General features: G+C 39.8%; 1 protein-coding gene across 1 annotated transcript in view; it reads right to left on the bottom strand.

The window, feature by feature from the left end:
- Positions 1 to 21,179, bottom strand: part of SCEL (sciellin) — a 207,738-nt gene that overhangs the window by 147,555 nt on the left and 39,004 nt on the right. Inside the window, exon 5 of the mRNA XM_042928400.1 lies at positions 16,288 to 16,562. Coding sequence (XP_042784334.1) covers positions 16,288 to 16,337 — 50 coding nt within the window. The 5' untranslated portion in view covers positions 16,338 to 16,562. The remainder of the gene's footprint in view (positions 1 to 16,287; positions 16,563 to 21,179) is intronic.

Genomic DNA, 21,179 nt, shown 5'->3' with positions numbered 1-21,179 from the left:
TTGAGCACCTCAAGAAGCAGAACTGTCTGCCATTAGAGCCACGGAATGCCTATATCCAGGCATTAATGGGAGAGAAATGAATGTTGTTGATTCAAGTGTTGTCACTGAGTTTTATTGAAAGTCACAAACAAATGCAATTCTAAATAATTCACAGAACCATCATCTTTGCAAAAGTCACATCAAGGCTAAGTGGTCGTATTGGCTATCAACATCCAAAGTGGTAAGAATGAGGATTATCAGTTCTCAGATCATTTAACATTCCACTTAATGCAACAGCCAATAGAGCAGTGATATTAACATTCCCAGAATAAACATGTTTACTGCCATCAAAATTTCTTGAGAAATCTTCACAGTCACCAAACTTTCCTACATAGATATAAGATTTACCTTGAACAAACTTTGTACTCCTATTGCTTAGTACAAAAAAAAAAAAAAAAAAAAGCTTTTTTAAAATAAATGGAACTGGAGGGAAAAAAATAACTGAATAGGGAACCAGAAAACTCTCCCACTGACAAACAAAAGGGTTAATGGGCTATATGGTGAGAGAGAAGATGTATACAAATCTTACTCTGGAAGCCAGAGTAGTAAAGGTGCTTTTATCAGTAGTTGGCTAGGTGATTCTCTGCAAAGCTATGAAAAAAGGGAAACTAATAATTGATGCCCACTGCCCTTCTGGGTGGGCTCTTCATATTATTTTCTAGCACTCACTCTGTTTTTACCCCTACTATTCTTTGTGATATTCTTTGGCCGCTCCCTATACACACACTTACACACACACATCTCTCATTAAGACAGGATTCCTTTCTCTGGACTTTTCCTCTTGTCTCATTAACATAATAGGAGTTGATACTTGTACAGTCTTTAAATATAGCTCATTCGACCCTATGGAGTATGCAACTATGAGATACCTTTATTGTCCCATTTTAAAGATGAGAGTGTGAATCACTAAGCTAGTAAATTTTGGAGGTAGAATCCAAGCGCAGGCAGTCTGGCTCAAAGTGAGTTGTGTCTTCTCAAGAAGAATCAGCAATCTATTGGGAGAGTACTTTGGGAAGAGAGCCTTGTGTATTCCTCAAATCACACTTTAGACACTCAACCAGTTGGTATAAGCTGGTCATCCATCAGAATCCTATGTATAACTATGCTTGAGCTACTGATAATATGAACATTAGAAATTAGGTTAATTTTGCAATTTTTAAAATGAGGTTAGTAAGAGTGAGCCCTAATATACCTGAGCACAATAGTCAAATCTTCCAAATGGTTCTCTTTTCTCTTTTATAAGACTTAAGTCCTTGATCTGAGGAAACTGCTAGAATTTTATTATTTCCAGCTTACTATTGAGCTGTTCTTCTTCAATATCACTTATGCTTCATTGTTATCTTCATTCCATCATTGATTTTTTTTCTCTATGCTGCTGGCCTTTTGAATCTGGCAAATACAGATATTAAAAAGACTTTTTTTATCTATTGTGATCATCATGTACTCTTTATTTCTGAATCTGATGCTGAGTTTTTCAGTAAAGGCACTATCCAGGGAAACTACTCCCTATAAAGTAGTATATTTATAATAATAACTGATACTTCACATTCTGTGAAATGGATTTTGTGTCCCTAATTGCAGATGAAGAAACTGATGCTCAGAGAGTGCATTGCACAGGATTAACCAGTGGGTAAGGGCAGAAACCAGAACTCCTCCAGATCCAGACTTCAAGCTCTGTACTCCTTCCATAACACTGTCATGTATTTGCCAGATTTAAAGGGTTCATCTTAGTAATAGTAAGAATCTATGAATTATATCTTTGATGTTATAAAATCAATGAAAATTACAATACAATTTTTAAAAACTCATTAAAAATCCAATCAATATTTGCAAAAATATATTCACTTACATCTTTGGCCAGTACATATTTTATGGTGTCTGTTGCCTACCCTCTCTTCCACTAGAAGCTGGGAAATTGACTAGCCTGGTGAGAGATAGCAGCCATAAGAATGCAAGAAATTCCACCCTCAACACCTATATATAAGATTGTACCAAAGCAAGGCACTTACAGCCTGCCCACTGGCCTGCCAGGAACCAATACCAATGGGGCCCAGTCTAAAAAGATGCTGAGCCAAAGAGATTGTTTTCTTGGGAGTATGGGACTGAGTTAAGAGGAGCACCAACCTATCTTGTAGGACATATCACGACAACGATGATGGTGCACAATCAACTGAAGTTACAAGGAAATAAAAATAAAATGTATAAATAATAATAGCCACCATTTATATGGTACTTATTATGTGTTTCACTTTCTTAATGCATTTACCCTACAAAGTAATTACTGGTATTAACAACTCGCCACCACCACCACCCTTTCACTGACGAGAATACTGAAGCACAAAGGAATTAAGAAACTCACCACAAGCTATAAGTGGGAGAGCAAGATGGAAATCCAGGCCATGTGGCTTTGCTGCCAAATTTGATGTCACATAAAGGCAGCTTAGTGCACAGACAAGAGAAGACAACAAGCAACAACATACATGGCAAGAGAAACAAGTCACAAGAGAGAAAGACTCAGCAACAGACGGAGAGACAGTGCACGATACCCAAGAGGTATCCAGTTCCCAGCTATGTGCTTTAGTTCCCCTTCTCAGATTCTCGTGAAATCCCTGATTATGTGCTTACATAGGACACCTTAGTGCATTTGTTCCTTGTAAATGAGAGATCCCTAAGTAAAATAATATGACTCCTTTTAGGACTTCGTAAATACAGTGCTCAAAGGCAGTAGAAGTGATATCACTGTATATTCCTTGTTTGAGGTAACGATTGGCTCTCTTACAGATTTACGATCTGATATGGAAGAGAAGGTAGAGATATACACACACAAGAGAAATATTTATAATTTTAATAGTACAATGACAGTATGATGTAGATTGGAGTTAAAATAAGGTGAATAAACTCAAAGCTGTTGGTAATGAATCATGAAAACTTTCCTGAAGAAATAAGGCACAAACAGGGATATGTTTGTTGAATACACGCTTGAACCAAGGTGGGTAGAATACTTCTTGCTTCAGTGAAGAAGAGGAAAAGGCACTGTGGGAGTTGGATAGTAAAATCTGTGTGTATGTGTGTGCGTGTAAGCGTGGCATATGAGCACATGCTTTTGGAATGTAAAGGAAAGAAAAAGATAAAGCAGAAAATTTAAATGAAGTCAGGTGTTGAATAATTATACAACAACCAGGCCAAGGTGATTAAATTCTCTGGTCTTATAACAATCTGGTATATTTTTAGCTGATGCCTTAGTTAAAACACTTAAAACAATAACAAAATTTTATGATCATAATAGGTGCATTACTGAATTATCATTTATGACATTTAATCAAATAATCAAGCATCCTGAAAGCAAATGCCTCCTTGCTCATTTTTTTCCAGCCATGCTGTGCCTTTCTCTTTTTTTTAATGTTTATTTATTTTTGAGAAAGAGAGAGAGAAACAGAGGACAAGCAGGGAAGGGGCAGAGAGCGGGAGACAGAAGCTGAAGCAGGCTCCAGGCTCTAAGCTGTCAGCACAGAGCCCAACGCAGGGCTTGAACCCATAAACCATGAGATCATGACCTGAGCCAAAGTCGGAGACTTAACCAACGGAGCCACCCAGGCGCCCACACGGTAACTTTCTTGAAGTCCTTTGTGCTAGTACACAGCAGGCACTCAATAAACACAAATAGACTGAATAACCAAATGTTCCTGTTATCTCTCTGTTCGAACGTGAGATCATATCTATAAAATTCAAAGTCCCATACAAGTTTTTTTAGATAAATCATTTATATTTATGTCTTATGAAACCAAAAATTCTTTGCTCATGTCTCCCTGCTTTCTGCACCCCCACCAGACTATCTAATCATGTTGTGTCATAAGGTTTTTGTGATTGCAAACATATCAGTTAAAATATAAACTTTCAGTTATTTGAGCAGATTGATTTTGCCCTAGAATGCTGGCAATGCTGTGTCTGCACATAGTCCAAATAGCATCCCAGTCCTGTCTCACCTGGAAGAGCCACATGGGCTGGATTCAAGGAACCATGATGCTAAAAAAAAAAAAATGCAAACTAAAAACACCAGCAACAGAAAAGAAAAGAAAGCAATTCATAAATATATTATCTGAGAGTAACTGCCATATAATTGCTATATTCTCTTCTGATATTTGGTAACCGTTTCCAAGTACAAAAGAAAACAGTCTGAAGGGTTGTATGGATAAATGAATATTCATAAAATTACAGAGGAGCATTAGTATATACAGTGTTTACATAGCATAAGCAAACTGGCAGACAACTCAGAAAGCTAATACTTTTCCTTTCCACTTTTCTGAATTTTCCAGATTTTCGTCAATAAATATGTGTGTTTTATGACAGAAGAAAACCCTTCTAGAGAAAATTTTTTTTAATTAATGTGGATAAGTCAGGTCAACCAAGCCATATTTTGAGGAGCAGTGAACTGACATCATTTTTCTTAACATTGTTAGCAAAGAACAACATTTGATAGGAGGAGATCTTCCCTTTGCAGTTTAATGCTTGGCATCAAATCCAAAGATACTCAGCTCAAGGACAAAAGCTAATTCACTTTATACAATCAAATGGGTGGATTCTGAAAACAAGTGGGTTGAAAGATAAACCTTTGCATAAATCATTCTTCTTTTGTTATACTAAGCTTCCACGAAACCATTCTGAACAAACAGATTTTAATTTCAGTTTAGACACCAACATCCAGCAGGCTATTCCACTGATTAATGATGATAAAACTGAGTGGAAAAAGAAGCCATTTATGAAACAAACAATATAACAATCAATCAAGCTTCGTTAGGGCTGATAATATTCTAACTCTGTATAGTCCTTGACTCTCTAGCACCACTCCATGGAGACGAGCTGAGCTGCTAAACGCTTTAGAATTAATGCCAGAATTGTCAGTGCTAAGGTTCACAGTGTCAGAATGAGGACTCAAAGCTATAACGTGGTATCTACTGATCACCCCCAATGAGATGGATTCTCTGTTGCACGCTCAGCTTAAATTCTAATATTAAAACACAAACACTTCTTTCCCCAGCATCCATCCTCCTCTTCCTGCACCTGCCACACAGGCACATTAAATGGAGATCAGATAGGGAATGAACACCCCTGTACCTTTTCAGCCCCTGCTGGTGACTTTTTATTCCTTCTACCATGAAATTGGTTTTTTGTTTCTTATTTTATCCATTTGGTGTCATATGTTACTTCATTATTCCTTCAAACTGTTTACACTGTCCACCAAAGAAACCCAGGACCCTCACATTGGCCCCCATCCCCTTGTAATTCCAGTTGGCTCTGAGAAATGAGGCAATCCTCTACCTCACTCCATCCCTAATTTAGTTTCTCTGTGGCACTAACCACTACCTGGCATACCATATACTTCACTTATTCATTTGTCTTCTTCCTCTAAGATTTTTACCCCACTAAGGCAGAAATTTTTATTTTGTTTATTAACAAATTACCATGCATAGGTTCTGACATGTAGTAGGCAATTTATAAAAGTTGTCTGGATAAGTGAATGAATGAATGAATGATATTTTAAAAACCACTAGGACGCCTAGAGGCTTCTACTAGGCAATTCTTATCATAATTACCTTTACTCCATGTGTCAGAAAGTCAACAAAGGAATTTCGTGGTTGCTGGAAGTTTTAATTCCAATCATAAAATCAGGAACTGAGTAAATTAATAGAGATGAGCCTGCATTCCTTCAAGGTAAATTCAGTTCAAATTTTTTAACTTATTACCTGATGCTCATAGGCCCTCACTCTGACTGACTGGTCGCAGTGGCGATCTGGATCCTCAGGAAGTGGTGTTAGCTCAGAGCAACTGTTGTGTTATACCTGAAAGATCCAAGCATTTCCCTCCCCTAATGCAGGGCCATCTCCACAGCTGAAGGTCCGTTGGCAGAAGGCTAGAAGAAATGCACACTGGTGATATCTATCACAGAATTCTTTTTCAAGAGTACCTAACCTTCCTTTTCATGTTTAAAATTTAAGTTTGGAAATTGGACAAAAGGCCAAGACTTTCTTCAGTGGTGGTTCAAATTAGGTCTTTGATTGACATACCTAGAGTTTGAGGGTTTGGTTGATGTTGGTATTGTTTTACAAATCAAATGTTTTCTTGGTGGGCTGTACTAGAGTACAGGTACTCATGACCATACTAGAGTACTCATGACTGATCAGCAAATACCAAAAATCTCTAGGGGTCAGACCATTGTGATTGCCCACCACTCACCTCTTCCTCCCCACCACCCACCCAGACCCTAATTGTCTCCAATGTTAATGTCCTGCTGGGTGGCTTCTGCCACTCTGGGATTCTAGTAGTACCACAGTAAATCAGAGAGTTCACTTCAACTGTGTCTCCTCTCACTGGATTCTAGGTCCACAAAGAAGAGACTCTACAGGCATTTCCTAAAAATTCATTCAGGAATTTCTTACAGGCATTCACCTCACCAATGAATTTCTCAATGCATGGCTCAGGGAGGCCTTGGGGCCACAGTCAAGAGTTAAGGGAATGGATTAAACACAAAAAATTCCCTCTTGGTTCCCTACATCTCTAAGTCTTTTAATTTCTTCCTCTATCTTATATAAGACATGTCTGGGCCACTGTTGAGTACAAGTTCATCAGCAGACTGTAAGAAATAATTAAAATCACCTCCAGTTGAATACAGAATTGCATATAGGTACATATACAGGTACTGGCATAATCTTCTTGATCTAAATCACATTCTTCAATCCTTGTTCAACAATCCTCAGAATTCATTCTCTCATTGTATCACCCAGAGTTTTGCAAATATGTTAATAAAATCTTGCGATTCCATTGGGTTGACTTTGTAATAGGACCAGGGGCACGCTTACTCTGGGAGTAAGGGCATAGGGCACAGTGCAGTGGTTTGATGGTCTGAACACTGAGCAACTCGATGCCTCTCACACATCTCCACCCCATGTTAAGACCTCTACTTAGTATCCTATCAATTAAAATGTAAATTTCTATCTAAGAGACTAAGGAAAGCTATAAACTAGTATGAACAACCTGGAGGATAAATCTTCGCGTATAGGTTCCAATCGTCTCAGCCTTGTGGCTGAAAGAGATTATACATTTCTATCTTAGAAAGTGACTGGTTTGCAGTTGGTGCCTTGAGCTGAGAGCTAAGGACTTTGAGTTTGTCATTTTCTTCTGCTAAACTGTCCACTGCTATGCTCCACAGACCTTGAATTCCTCACACTCCTCAACTGCCCTCTTGGAGCAATTACTTTGCCTCACAAACCCAGCCTTCAGCTTCAATGGGACTGTCATTCAAGGGGACAACAGATGGTAATTTGATTAGCTGGTTTTTTTCCCCACTAATTTCAATGGCTGCTCAGGTCCATTTTCTTAATAGCAACTTGATTTCTGCTTTCTCTTACCCCCTCCAAGGACTGCTGATAAATTCCAGGTTACCTTCGATTTTTTTGAAGGTGTATGGGCTCCAATATCTCTCATACAGCTTTCAGTAATAGGGCTTTTGGATGCAAATAAAAGAAACCAGTGCCAGTTAATTAAAGCAGAAATGGAAATGTATACTTAAAAGATGCTAGATAGTTCACATACTCTCTGGAAGGGCTAAAGAAGCAAACTTAGGGATTTTATAGCCAGAAAAAAAATTCCAAAAGCAAACCACAGGACTTGTCAGGTAAAGACATCCTGAAACTCCTGCCAGCCACAGACACCACAGCACATGCAAGCAGCCTCAGTGACCAGACCCTGGATGCTGCCTGGGGAGCTGCTACCACTGCTCCCCTCAGAAACCAAACGTGGTTGTGTATGCTGTCCCCAAACCCAAATGTTGTCCAAATATACTCCGGATGACCCTTGCTTCTTGGTGTCACTAGTTACTGATTCACGGTCTGGAGAGCAGGTGGATCTGATTGGCAGAGCCTAGATCCATGCCTGAACTGGAAGAAGCCTGGAAAGGTGAGTGTTCAAAGGTAGGGGAGGGACAGTAAAGTATCCCACAAACTGAAAGAGCACTTTGAGACTGGAAAAGGGAGTGTGTGACTCCATACAGTTTACGCAGAGTTTTATTCAGAATAACTTACTGATGGGGGATCGGAGCAGGCTATGATCCAGCTGGTGCACAGCTGTTCTCAGCAAAGGCCAGACCTTAGTCTACAGATTTTATACAGCAAGGGGATGGAGGCTGAGGGGAGTGCCCTGTAGTAAGATGAAAGGGTTTGCATGCATCTAACTGACAGCTAACCTTTAATCAGACCTCATGGAACCACCTGTGCATCAGGAAAGGGAAAGACTATGTTACTCTAACAGACTTGTGGGAGGCCAGAGCCGGCTCTCCTCACCCCAACCTTGGGAGGCATTTCCAAGGTATGTCCAAGGCATTTCTAAGGTATCTCCAAGGGAAAAACATACAACCCCAAGAGAAGTCACTGAGTGATCATGAACAAGATGGAGGGCCGAAGATGGAGTCACTGTCATCAGCACTCCTACAGAGAACTCTGGCAAGGCATCATAAGGGAGAACATTTCCCAAACATGGAATACGGGTTCTGATGTTTGGGTGGACAAAAACAAGATTGATAAATGTCCACCACTCATGCTTTATAAGAAATGGCAGGGGCTAAGGTGACACAATCAGGAGATAATGAGATTAGTGACCATGTTTTATACTATTTTTATTTCCCCACAGAATCACACACACACACACACACACACACACACACACACACACACACACTAAATCAACTAATATCCCAGATCTCATAAGTCCAAGTGAGAGATAGCAATGCTTCATCCTATAGCAGTGAATCAAAGAATACATGAGTACAGGGTACATCACACTGACTTTGAAGTGAGTTTCTAGAGGGCCTCTACTGACTGATCAGTGCACAGTCACAGGTGTCTTATTCTGCATTATACTGGGCTCTAAGACTCCACTAAGCATGAAGGCTACCAAAGAGATATTGACCACTATAAGCAACTCAAATACAAATTTCCACTGAACCAAATCAATTCAAGGAAAAACAAACGGCAGTATCTGGAAATAATATGATAGTAGCAAAAAGGTAATATATTTCTTGTACAGCCAAAAAAAGAAATCACACCAATAAAATTAATTTGTCAATAAAAACGTAGTGAGAAATATTTTTTAAATACATATAGTTTTTAAAATTTATTTGCAGTACTGAGGAGTAAGTCTTGATAGAGTAACTCCTAAAGTATAAATCTGACCATTTCACTATCTTCCCCAAATTCTTCATGGATTCTCAAAATAGACCCTAGACCTTTGAAATGGAGATTATATATGAATAATAGGTCAATAAAACCTGATTTAAATGTTTAAAAAGTTCCACCTCCACTTACCCAGTGTTTAGAGTTTTTCTACTCTCTGTACCAAATATTAATGATTCTATGATTCGACTAAGGAGAGGAAACATGGGTTCTTATTTCTGTTCCCCCAGGACGGCCCTGGCAAGTCATTTGGCCTTTCTAAGTTCAGTTTCCACATTGCAAAATGAAGAAATTGGACAAGCTCCTTTCCAGCCCTGAAAGATCGTCAGCTCTACTTGGCCAAAGTCTACTTGCCCATGCCCCACTCCCACCTAAAGTAGGCTTTATTTCTATTCGGTTTGATTGATCAAGGCAATCATCCAAAAGAGATAAAACACAAATTGCAAAGTTGCCAATTCTGAGTGACAAAAGCAAAAAATAATCTAGTTGCTCAGAATTTCCATAATGCTTTATTATATTTTCATACAGTGTTTAGCCATTAATCAACACAAGTCATAGTTGCAAACATAAAAGACCCAGAAATGAAGAAAATCATCATTGACAAATTTTACCTTAAAAAATCAAAAGCAGAAAAAGTAACATTTAAAAATTATGGTTATTTAAAAATAACCTGGTTGGCTCAGTTGGCTGTGCCCGACTTTGGCTCAGGTCATGACCTCGTGGTTGATTAGTTCAAGCCCCACATCAGGCTTGCTGCTGTCAGCACACAGCCCACTTCAGATCCTCTGTCTCCCTGTCTCTACCCCTGCCCCTCCCTTGCACTCTCTCAAAAAAGAAAAAAAAAATGTGGGTGAATGATCCCATAGGTGACTGAGCAAGGCACATGCATTTCGGTCACAGGTTTGTATAACATAATGCTCAAATCAGAGAAAGATGCCACAACGTGGATTGAGCCCTACTTCTTGGGTCCTCATCCCCTCCCTGTCCTACTCACCCTGGCTCACCTGGAGCTGTGAGGATGGCAGTTATTCTCCCGCCTGACACCCAGGGACCACTATTCTGACACTCTCCTACATCCCTCCTCATTACAACTAGGAAATTCATTCAACCCTGCCTGAGCATGCGTTGTGCATGCCAATGTTTCACATAATCCCCAAGCAAATGAATAACTGGACTCTTTCTCCCTCATCCCTATCCCCTCTCTGGCCTCTGCTCTCTGCCTTGTTTTGCTCCAGTCCCACTGGCCTCTCTTTCCTCCTCACACACGGTGGATGCCTCTATGTGTTCTCTGCTCCCTCCCCCTTCTCCCCCTAGGACTCCAATTGCACCACTCAAGGGTCAGTCCAGCTCCATCTCTACCTGCGCCCCTAGCCCTACTTCCTCTCATGCCTCAGCTTTCCCCATACGTGGGGCTTTATCTTATGTGTGTGGGACTCCCTCAAGCTTCAACCTGGTATTCTCCGGACAAGTCCCCCTCGCTTCAATCAAATTTCAACCAGATTAGAGGTGATAACATTGAGCAGTGACTGAACCTTAACTTTTGGTAAGGAAGTAACTTAGGGAAGTTCAAAATAAAACTTTATTCAGATAGTAATACATAGTGGGAATGATATCTCCAAAAATTAATAAGTTTTTCAGTGAAGATATAATGGAATCATACTTTATCTAACAAAGATACCGAGTGCTTAATATGTCCTAGAGATAAAAAGATGTAAAAGATATATATTTGTGTGCTCAAAAAGTATACTCACAATGGCATGGCTGCTGCAATAGAGGCATGGTTTAAGTGGGAGAAAATGGAAAGCGGGGTGCTCTTCTGTCCTAGCTCTATCACGGTACTTACTGGAAGATATTAAAATTGTGTGTTTATGTCCCTGTTTTTCCCTCTAGCTGCAGACTACTGAGGAACCAAACTATGTCTTTGACATCTTTGCTATCTCCAGCACCTAGAAAAATGCTGCACCATGCATATTGTAGTCACTCAGTAAGTGTTGCCTTGAATTATCAGTTCTACCTAGGGGAGGGGGAATATTCATGAGTGTATTTGCAGAGAAGGTAACATCTGAGCTATATCTTAAAGGTGAGTTGGTCTTTTCTATGAAGATAAAGAAATAGAATAACATTTGTAAAGTCATGGGAGATATGAAATAATAAGAGTAATAATAACAGTTAACATATAATATGCCAAGAACTATGCTAAGAACCTAAATGTATTGTCATTTTATTGTTACATCAACAAAATGATGTAGGTACAGTTTTTGCAAATTAGGAAAGTGAGGATGCGGTGGCTAAAAAATATGTCCAAGGTGAGTGGGTGAGTGTTGAACTGGGATATGAATCTCAGGGACCCCCATGATTCTCTGACTCCAAAGCCTGTGAACTAGATAACACTATCTATCTACTCTTTCAGAATTGAGCCAGCTCAAGTATCCCCAGCAATCCAGCACCTAAAATCACTATTTGTCTCACTACCCCTGAGGGTGGACATCAATCCATCTCTTCTCCTCTTGTGACTCTACCATTTTCATGACACAACTGCGTGTCTCGCCTGCTCTGAGTCTAGCTCATCTTTGCTTCTCTCTGTTATTGCTTCTCTATTCCTACTGCTTTCCACTGATCTCCTCTTGCCTCACATTCACGTTCTCCATGAGAGCCCCTCCTTGTGTTAGAGAACCATCTACAATCATCATTTGTTGGTTTGGACTCTGTAGCATCCAACTCCTGTTAACACTCTAAGAATCTCCTCTCTAGGGTATCTCCTACTGTATAGAAATGGGCATGGAACCCACATCCTACACAGTAACCAAGAGCCAGTGCTCTCTCTCCCTGCCCAGCCTGGCTGTGGAGCAAGCATGTCACTCAGCCTAGGCCAGTCACACAAGTATAGGGACAGCTGAAGACCAGCCCAACAAAGGAGCAGGAGTGGAGGCAGCAGGCTGAATACTCTACTCTTCTTGCATAGCTTTTGCTGTGCTCCCCACTGCAGACCACCTTGGTTCCCACCTCTTTTCTAAGCCAGGTCCTCCGAGTCCCTCTAGATATCTGAGCCACAGACATCCTTCCAGTAAATAGTCTGTTAAGGTTAAATTAGCCAGAATCATTTTCTATTGCTTGCAAACAGGAATCCAACCAGGACTCAGACACCATGTAGTTTTGGCTCTCAAATCTGAGCTGTCTTTGGCTAAAGCTCTTACATCTGCTGTCTTTGGCTACAGCTCCTATCCATAATATAATCCCTTGAAGCCAGTGTGTCAAGGCCACATAACTGAAAACATGGCTGCTCTGTCAAAGGAGCCACCTGTGGCCTCTGTGTTCAGGAAGGAGCTGGGAGCTGTCACTTGGACTCTGATGGATCCTAAAGCAATCCTCTGGGAGAGATCACATCAGGTTTACATGCTGAGCAAACTGAGTCAGTGATCAGTGAGAGACTGTAGATGTATGCAAGAAAAGAGACAAGGGTGGAGCAAGGGCTCTGAGGAAACAGGAGTGAGATAGAGGGACCGGTTTTGGAAAATCAGAGGAGTCTCCTTGCCCCTGAGATTGCAAATGTAGGTATGTTTATCGAATGAAAAGTACTTGAAGGACTTCTTGTAAATAGAGTCTACTTCCTCTGTGAGGTAAGAGCGAAGGTCATCTGGTGACCCTGAGTACAGGGAGTTGTGGGGTGGATTGGAAGAGAGGGTTGAAAGCTTGGAAAACTCACAATGAGAACCGGGAGAGGGGACCTACAAGGGACTGACAGAAGGACACTGAGCGGCACTGAAGCAACTCTTTGTATCCATATTCGTTGATAGAAATTACCCACTCCATGGACACTATTTGAACAAAGACCCTGACAAAGGAGAACAACAAGCTTACCCTGAAACTTTTTCAGTGCAAAACCAGGGACTTGGCAAAATCTAACAAATTTCACAAAACAGAAAAACCCTTAACCTAGCTTCTCAATTTTGCAATTTTGCAGCTTTGGGACTTTTCTGAGTGAACCCCCTTGCCGGCGTGGAAGATGGTAATTATTAGACTAAAAAAAAAAGTTTGAAACAGCAGAAATTTTTTCTTAAGGAATCTGGATTCTGTCTTATTCAGTTCTTTTTGAGGTCAAAAAGTTGGTCCATTTTGTATACAAAAAGGAATTTAAAAAATTTAAACAAGAGACTTTAAGGGTCTTTATAGAAATATTAAGTAGTGATAGCCATATTGGCAAATTTATTCAAAGTGGCCATTATTATTATTGGAGAAAAATGTAAGCACCCAAATGATCCCTGCTGAAATTTAGTTAGACAGTAAAAAGCTCATCTCCAAAATCTGAAGGATAACACAGCTTGGGTGTGGTTATGTTTGATGATTCAGCACACTGAATTAAATCTTAAAATGCCCTGCCTGCTGGTTCTGATAAGCTAATGAACTGATACATAAATTGCAGACTGTGTTTTGGATTGCTAGTTAGATTCATGAAATAAAGATGTGCTTCTGACATGTTATAAGAAAATGAACAATCGCTCTGCATCAGTTGGCATGTCCTAAAAGAAGACAGCATCTGGATAAAATTCAACATGTAATTTTAGCCTTTGTCACATTTTGAATAAAAATAGTTGGCTGAAAAACTACCTATTTAAATTATTGAAAGCTGGTGATTACAAATAAGCGTCCTGGCTGATAATTAGAGTGGCAGTAGAAATTATTCTGAGTATGAAGAGCTTGGAAAGGATTCCAGAAGTAGTTTTCCCTTAAATCGAGTGGCACAGACAAAAGCAGTTTGCTCTTCAAAAGCGAGTATTCTTAAACTATTGCATTCATTGATGGAGACTGCACAGACGTGGGTTAATTTACTTAACATTTCAATGGTTTGGGGTTTTCAAACTGTAGCAAAGATGAAGCAAAATAGAGATTAAAATTCATCATTATTCTCTTGTTTTTTCAAACACAAAAGCATCACATCCTTAAAGGACAATTCCCAGCACACAGGTTTTTATTTGAGACACGATAAAGAAACAAAACGACAAACTCTCTCTTTGAAACCTATGATTCAAAACAGCCACTAGAGGACAGTCAAACCACTGGGATGTTGCAAGGCAAGCCCACAGATCAGTAGCTTCAAAAGAAAAGATTTTAAACGCAGTTGATTGTTTAGAGAGAGACAGAGGCAGAGAGACAGAGAACAAAATACCTTCTTGATCACATTAATGTAACGTTACTGAGAAACAACAGTAAAAATGTGGCACAAGCCTGCCAAGATTTTTACTGGCACACATTTCCATAACAGTGTGATGACAAGCAGTGCCTTCTGCCCCATGCCTTGGGGACAAGAGTTGTAGGATGGTGATTCAGCACATATGATGTAATGAGGTCAATTCTCCAACACACTCTGCTGTCAAACACTGCCTCCAAAACAGCAGAAGATCAAGGATACTTACTACCCAAAACACAAATCGCTGGCATCTGCCTAATGGAACACTCGCAGGTAAGCTACATGGTAGGTCATTCACCGTGTGTGTGTTTTTAATATAAGTGATGTTGTTTTAGATTCCAATGCTGGAATTATTACTTTAAAAAAAAAAAATTCCCATGGCTCTACTTAACCCACGCTATTTGTGGGAGGTGAAGAAGAGATGACTCACAAGATTGCTAAAACCTCGTGAAAATGCAGATAAAATGGTGACAGACACTGAAGCACTCAGCTCTTATTCTTTAAAAATCTTCCCAAAAAGAGAATTGGGATAGGAGTGAGGAAAACACGAAGAAAAGTTAATCCTATACATTATGTAGATTCCCAGACCTTAAAGCTAAAAGGTGTTTTAAGGTCCTTGGCATCTAATATTTTCCATTATTTCCACTCTATAATTTTTCTCTTAGCCATTTTAAAGTAGAAGAATGTGTATACTGTGATGTCACATTCAAGAAGCTTTCCAAATCAGCTACTGCTGAATTACCCATGGAAATGTGGCTATAGATTCAGTCTGCAATTGTCAAAGGGAACTAAAGAATCTTGGAGGCATAAGAGAAATGAATATAGACAGAAGTCAGGGTCAACACATTTTGATTTCCTGAAGCAGAGCTGGGCCAACCAGTATGGGGATTTCCTTGAACATCACCCTGGTTCCTTGGAGGAAAAGGCTCTAGGTACTTTGAGCCGACACAAAGGGAAATAACTACATCCTTGTTCCTTCAGAGTGAGAGACTAATCCTAACTTGTCGACAGTAAAAGGGAGCACGTGTGATACATAGGTCTCAGATACTTAGACCTCCGACCATTTGTCTGAAATATAGCTGTGATTAATTTATTGAACAATTTGGCTTACATTTTTGTAGGTAATACTTATTTTTCATACGAATGCACTGAAAAACAAGTCATTTAGCCTAACATAAGACATCTTATAATGGGTCTTCTGACCACGTTTTATTCAAATCTCCCCTGTAATAATTTATGTGTTCCTGGGTTTGCCTTTCCATCTCATGAACCAGATTCACACAGGGGCAGTAGAATCAGGCATGCCTTAAATATTTGGCTACTTGGGTTCACTGGAGTGATTCTACTTACCACGAGAGACAGGGGAGTTTGAATTAGTGATTTCTAAGATTCCTGAACAGCCTTCATACACTGCAGTGGTTTTGAGCACCAAATTTATATATCTGGCTCCACTGCACACCTAGCCTATAACTAGGTAAATTTCAGGACAGATTGTAAAATAAATTAGGCATATACAAAGGTAAATGGTCGGACCTAAAGTGCCTGCAAGTTCGACATTTTTAAGCCTAGTTCAAATAGGTTCCTCTCTGAAACCTCCCCAGTCTCACCAGGAGAGAGGTGTACCGTACAGTTCCTAACTATATCTTTCAGATAGCCCTGTCTGTCTTATATTATAGTTGCTGTCCATTCCTAAAAAGCAGGGTTGTGTCTCACACATCACTCAATTGTCCAGATTGTCTTGCACATCTGTAATTCAATAAATGTTGACGGGATGAAAGAGACAGCAAGGTAGAAGGTAAAAGAAGAGATAGCAAGGTAGAAGGTAAAAGAGATGCGACTCACCCAACACATCTCCCTGGGCACTTCCCTTTTAAGGCAATAGAATCTTCCATCCAGAGGCAAGGCCCAGGGCTTCCAGAGATGGCTCTCCACTTTGTTCCCAGGTGTCAGTGCTGCCTCAGGCCATGCCTTCCAGACACGGGAGCTGGTTAGCCTCCTTTGTGAAGGATAGTCAACCTTGAGGTTCTTGAACTGCTGGACAAGCTTAACTGATATACCTCAAAAGGATGTATTGACTGGGTAGTGTCTCACATAGCATTTCTCACATTGGAGTTGCTCTGTACAAGAGGGAGGAAAGAATGATTATGTGGAAAGACATTAAGCTCTAGTTTCCTGAATATCAACAGAATTTTCAAAATCAAATCTGCCAGACTGCTAGTGTAGGCCCCTTGTTGCTCTGCTCTGAGCCCTTCCTGTCCCTTCCATCCTCACACCCAGTGATGCCATTTGAATGAGTCACAAAATTCGTATAAAGGTTGACTGTTTGGGGAAGAAGTTGGGCTCTTTGTTCTTTAATCTGGTTTGGAGCTGTTTCTACTTATTCACTCCAGGCTCTGCTCTTCTCCCCAAACCTCCTCCAGGTATTGGTGTTTGTGAAATTGTTTGTTCTTTCATTATTTTTAACATGTCCTCCACCAGAAGCCCATAGTACTCCTGCACCAGGAGCTAATGCTGATAGGCAGAGGGTTAAGCTGGTATAACTAAAAGAAAAGAAAAATAATTAAGCCTGATGCCAAAGCAAATACTGAAATAAAATTCTGCATGTTTATTTTTTTTCACACTTGGGAGAAAAATCTCAAAATTTATCGGGCTCAACTGTTTAACAAAACAGCATTAAAATGTAAAAGTAAGTGTGCGTGTGTTCATGTATTAAGTATGATTTTTCCTCCCCCATCCCTCCTTTCTTTTTCAATTTTTCATTTGTTCATTCATTCTTTCATGATAACACATGTAAGCAGATAAAACAAGGGGGATTTTCTTCTTTTGAAGATATGAAAAATGAGAGAAATGGGAAGGGGTCAAATATCCTGCAAAAATGGCAAAAATGTGACTGAATTGTCTTCAGTGGATACTATAATATTCCTAATTGTTTCGTCATGGAAACATTTAATATATTGGCAGTGTCACAATTCTGGCATATCAACCATGTATGTTTTTAATCTTCAATATAATTTCATACATTTGATTTCATTTCCTTAACTCTGTATGTCAAAATGTAATGGTTTCCCAATAGTAAGATTCTTTGCGAACTTTGTATATACCCTTTATGGTAGCCATATTTTAACTTAATATTTTAGTTAGTCATTTGATTAATAGAAGCAGACACTCCCTCATGGCATCTGTGCCAGCAATGAGTTAGTTGTTCACCAAATGATTTTTCCTTTCTTTCCAAGTACACTTCTTGGTGTCAAGGTATGGCCACTTTTCCAATTGGATGTAGCCTTGTGACTGGTGTTGGTAAATGGGATATGAATAGAATGAACAGTATATGAATAGTCATATACTACTTCCAAGCCTCATATACACTTTCTCTCTTTTTTCCCACTGCACCTATTGAATGGAGAAGTCTAAGGATCAAGAAAAGGCTCTGAATGTGGAGAAAGGGGAACCCTCTTGCACTATTGGTTGTAATGCAAACTGGTGCAGCCACTCAGGAAAATAGTAGGGAGGTTCCTCAGAAAGTTAAAAATAGAACTACCCTACAACCCAGCAATTGCACTACTAGGTATTTACCCAAATGATACAAAAATACAGATTGGAAGGGGTACATGCACCTGGATGTTTATAGCAGCAGCATCAACAATAGCCAAACAATGGAAAGAGCCCAAATGTCCACTGACTGATGAATGGATACAGAAGATATGGTATACATATATATATATATATATATATATATATATATATATATATGGAATATTATATATATGGAATATTATATATATGGAATAATCCATATATATGGAATATTATTCAGCCATCAAAAGGAATGAAACTTTGCCATTTGCAATGATGTAGTTGGAGCTAGAGTGTATCATGTTAAGCAAAATAAGCCAGTCAGAGAAAGACAAATACCATATGATTTCACTCATATGTGGAATTTAAGAAATAAAAACAGATGAACATATGGAAAGGGGGAAAAAGAAAGAGGGAAACAAACCATAAGAGACTTTTAACCATAGAGAACAAACTGAGGGTTGATGGAGGGTCGGTGGGTGGGGCATGGGCTAAATGCATGATGGACAATTAAAGAGGGCACTTGTCATGTTGAGCACTGGGTGCTATATGTAAGTGATGAATCACTAAATTCTACTCCCGAAAACAATATCACACTGTATGTTAACTAACTAGAATTTAAATAAAAAATTTAAAGAAAAAAAAGAAAGAAAAGAAAAGGATCTAAAGCCTACATTGCTATTTGGAGGACACCTGCCCAGTAAAGCCAGCCAGCCAGGCTAAGGTTGTAATATGAGTGACAAATTTTTATTTTGGATTTTCAATCCAAATTCTCAACTTTAAAATTTTGGCATTCTGTGTTGTAACAGTTGGCCTGTCCCCACTAATACACCAGTCTGAGAAAATTGATGAAAGATCTTCATGGATGTGAGCTGGAATGGGAAAATCAAGCTACTGGGAATTGGTGTGAATACAGAGACTTTCTGTTTTCTCTCTCTCTGTGTCATTCACTCATGAAGCACCAGACTAACAAGATAGCCAAAGCAACGATACTGTGAATATTTAATTCAAAAAACATTTAGTAAGCAAAATTATGTGCCAGAAACCAACACAGTCTTCTTTTAGTTAACCACTAGATGGGAGTGGCAAATGGTTCTTATGAAAAGGGTAGAGAGCCAGAAAACAACACAGCTCAATAAGACAATTAACTACAGGCTTCCGTAGGGAGAAATAAACCAGGCATGAAGAAATGGGGGAGAAAGGGAAGAGGACACCAGAAGAAGGTAGGAAGCAGAGCTTAGAGAGATTCCTTGAAGTACTCCAGAGGATTTTCAGGGGAATCTGAGGTCCTGCCCAGCGATGGGGAGGAAATAGAAACAAGCACCAATCTTGGATCTGATGCCTTCAGCCTTCTATTCACCCTTCCCCATCTTCTCTAATCTTTCCTCATAAATCTTATTTTCTAACCATGTAATTATCATTGCATTCCCTTTTCTCTCTTTTAAAACAGATAGGCTGTTTCTTGGCTTTATATAGGCAATTTCCATTTAGTCTCCTAAACTGTATTCAAGATAAAAGACTAACCAGAAGAAGCACCTCTCCATATTTTCCCAGGCCATGCTCCACAGTTATACCTCATGGCACTCTCCAGGTATCTGGTGGGAATCTTGAAGGGACTGCCACACCAATCAAGCAATAGCAATTCCTGCACCCCTTCCTGAAATGGTGAAGCACAGACCACCATGTAGAGCCCTGGATTTCTATGCAATACTTTTGGTAGGATATGAAAAAAAAAAAACAAATCCTGCCTTAATTGTTGTGATTCTCTGTAGTTGGCTGCCACTGAGCAAGGTTGAGCAATCTATTTCTCTGAAGGGAACACCCATTTTTCTGGGAAAATTTAGGCACATTCCTTCCTAGAAGAGAAGGGAAAGACTAAGTGGCCTTTGGCAGAATGTTAAGACCTGTCTAAAAAAATGACATTTTACAATGATGACATGGTGTGGCAGGGAAAATCTTGATTTGACATTGCCCATTGTCTCCAAAAGAGTCACAATACTTTTGCACATAAATCATTTTGCCCAAAGATGCTTATTTTGGTAATAGCCTCACTTGTAGACCCAGGTAAATCAGCCTGTTCAAGGCTTCCCAGGGAATACTGTAGGCTTAGAACTGGTGCTTTTGTTCGGGAAATAACTAGATAGAGAGGCTGGAATCGTAATGTTATCCCTTTTGAGTCAAAGGGCCTTGAGCAGGCCAGATAACTCTGCCCTCAGCATCTTTATCTGTGAAATGGCTGTAGGGCACTGGACCTTGACCCCTTCCCCTTAACTCCTGTGATTCTTCTCATTCTCCCCTGGAGGTCAAGGTGGGTTCTCTTTGTGTCCATCCTCACCCTCAGTGGAGAGGGGTCTTGCAGCACAATATTCAGAACTTTCCTGACCTCCCAATCTGAAGAAAATATTCAGTTCTCTACCACATTGCTCTGGTTTATTTTCTCCATAGATTCATCATAAACTGAAATTATCTTTTTTTTAAGCTTATTTCTTTATTTAAGCTTATTTATTTCTTTATTTATTCATTTATTTGAGAGAGAGCAAGAGAGAGCACACGCATGTGGGGGAGGGGCACAGAGAAGCTCTTCACTCCCCATCAAGCCCCACGCAGGGCTGATTTCACAACCCTGAGATCATGATCTGAGCTGAAATTAAGAGTCGGACGCTTAACAGACTGAGACACCCAGGCACCCCTGAAATTATCTTTTTAAAATAATTTATTGGTTCACTCACTAAGCCTTTGCACTCCCTCATCCATGCACACACATTAGACCATAAACCCCATGTCTGTTTGTTTACCACCATATAGTACAGTACCTAGCACACAACAGTCATTTCATTAAGTGAGTAAGTCCAAGATGCACTATGTGAACTGATCGAGATTAGCTTCTGTTGGACTTTATGGATGCTTCCCAAGAATGGGGGATACAATGCAAAGAGAACTCATCAGTGTAGGTCAAAGTAGTACAATGATATAGTCAGCACTGAAGGAGAGGGCAGAGAATGATGTGGGAATGAGGAGAAGACCAAGGGAAGAAGGAATTCCATGAGCTCCTGCTGAGAACAAAGTTGGCAGTGACTGGAAGACAAGTAAGGGGAGCAGTATAGAAACATCTGCACTTTCCTCTGAACTCCGAGGATATTTCTAGTAGATGTGAGTAACCT

This window comes from Panthera leo, chromosome A1, assembly GCF_018350215.1.
Source record: "Panthera leo isolate Ple1 chromosome A1, P.leo_Ple1_pat1.1, whole genome shotgun sequence".
Taxonomy (NCBI): Eukaryota; Metazoa; Chordata; class Mammalia; order Carnivora; family Felidae; genus Panthera; species Panthera leo.
The sequence above is the reverse complement of the archived record's forward strand: the minus strand, read 5'-3'. Positions and strand labels throughout refer to the sequence as shown.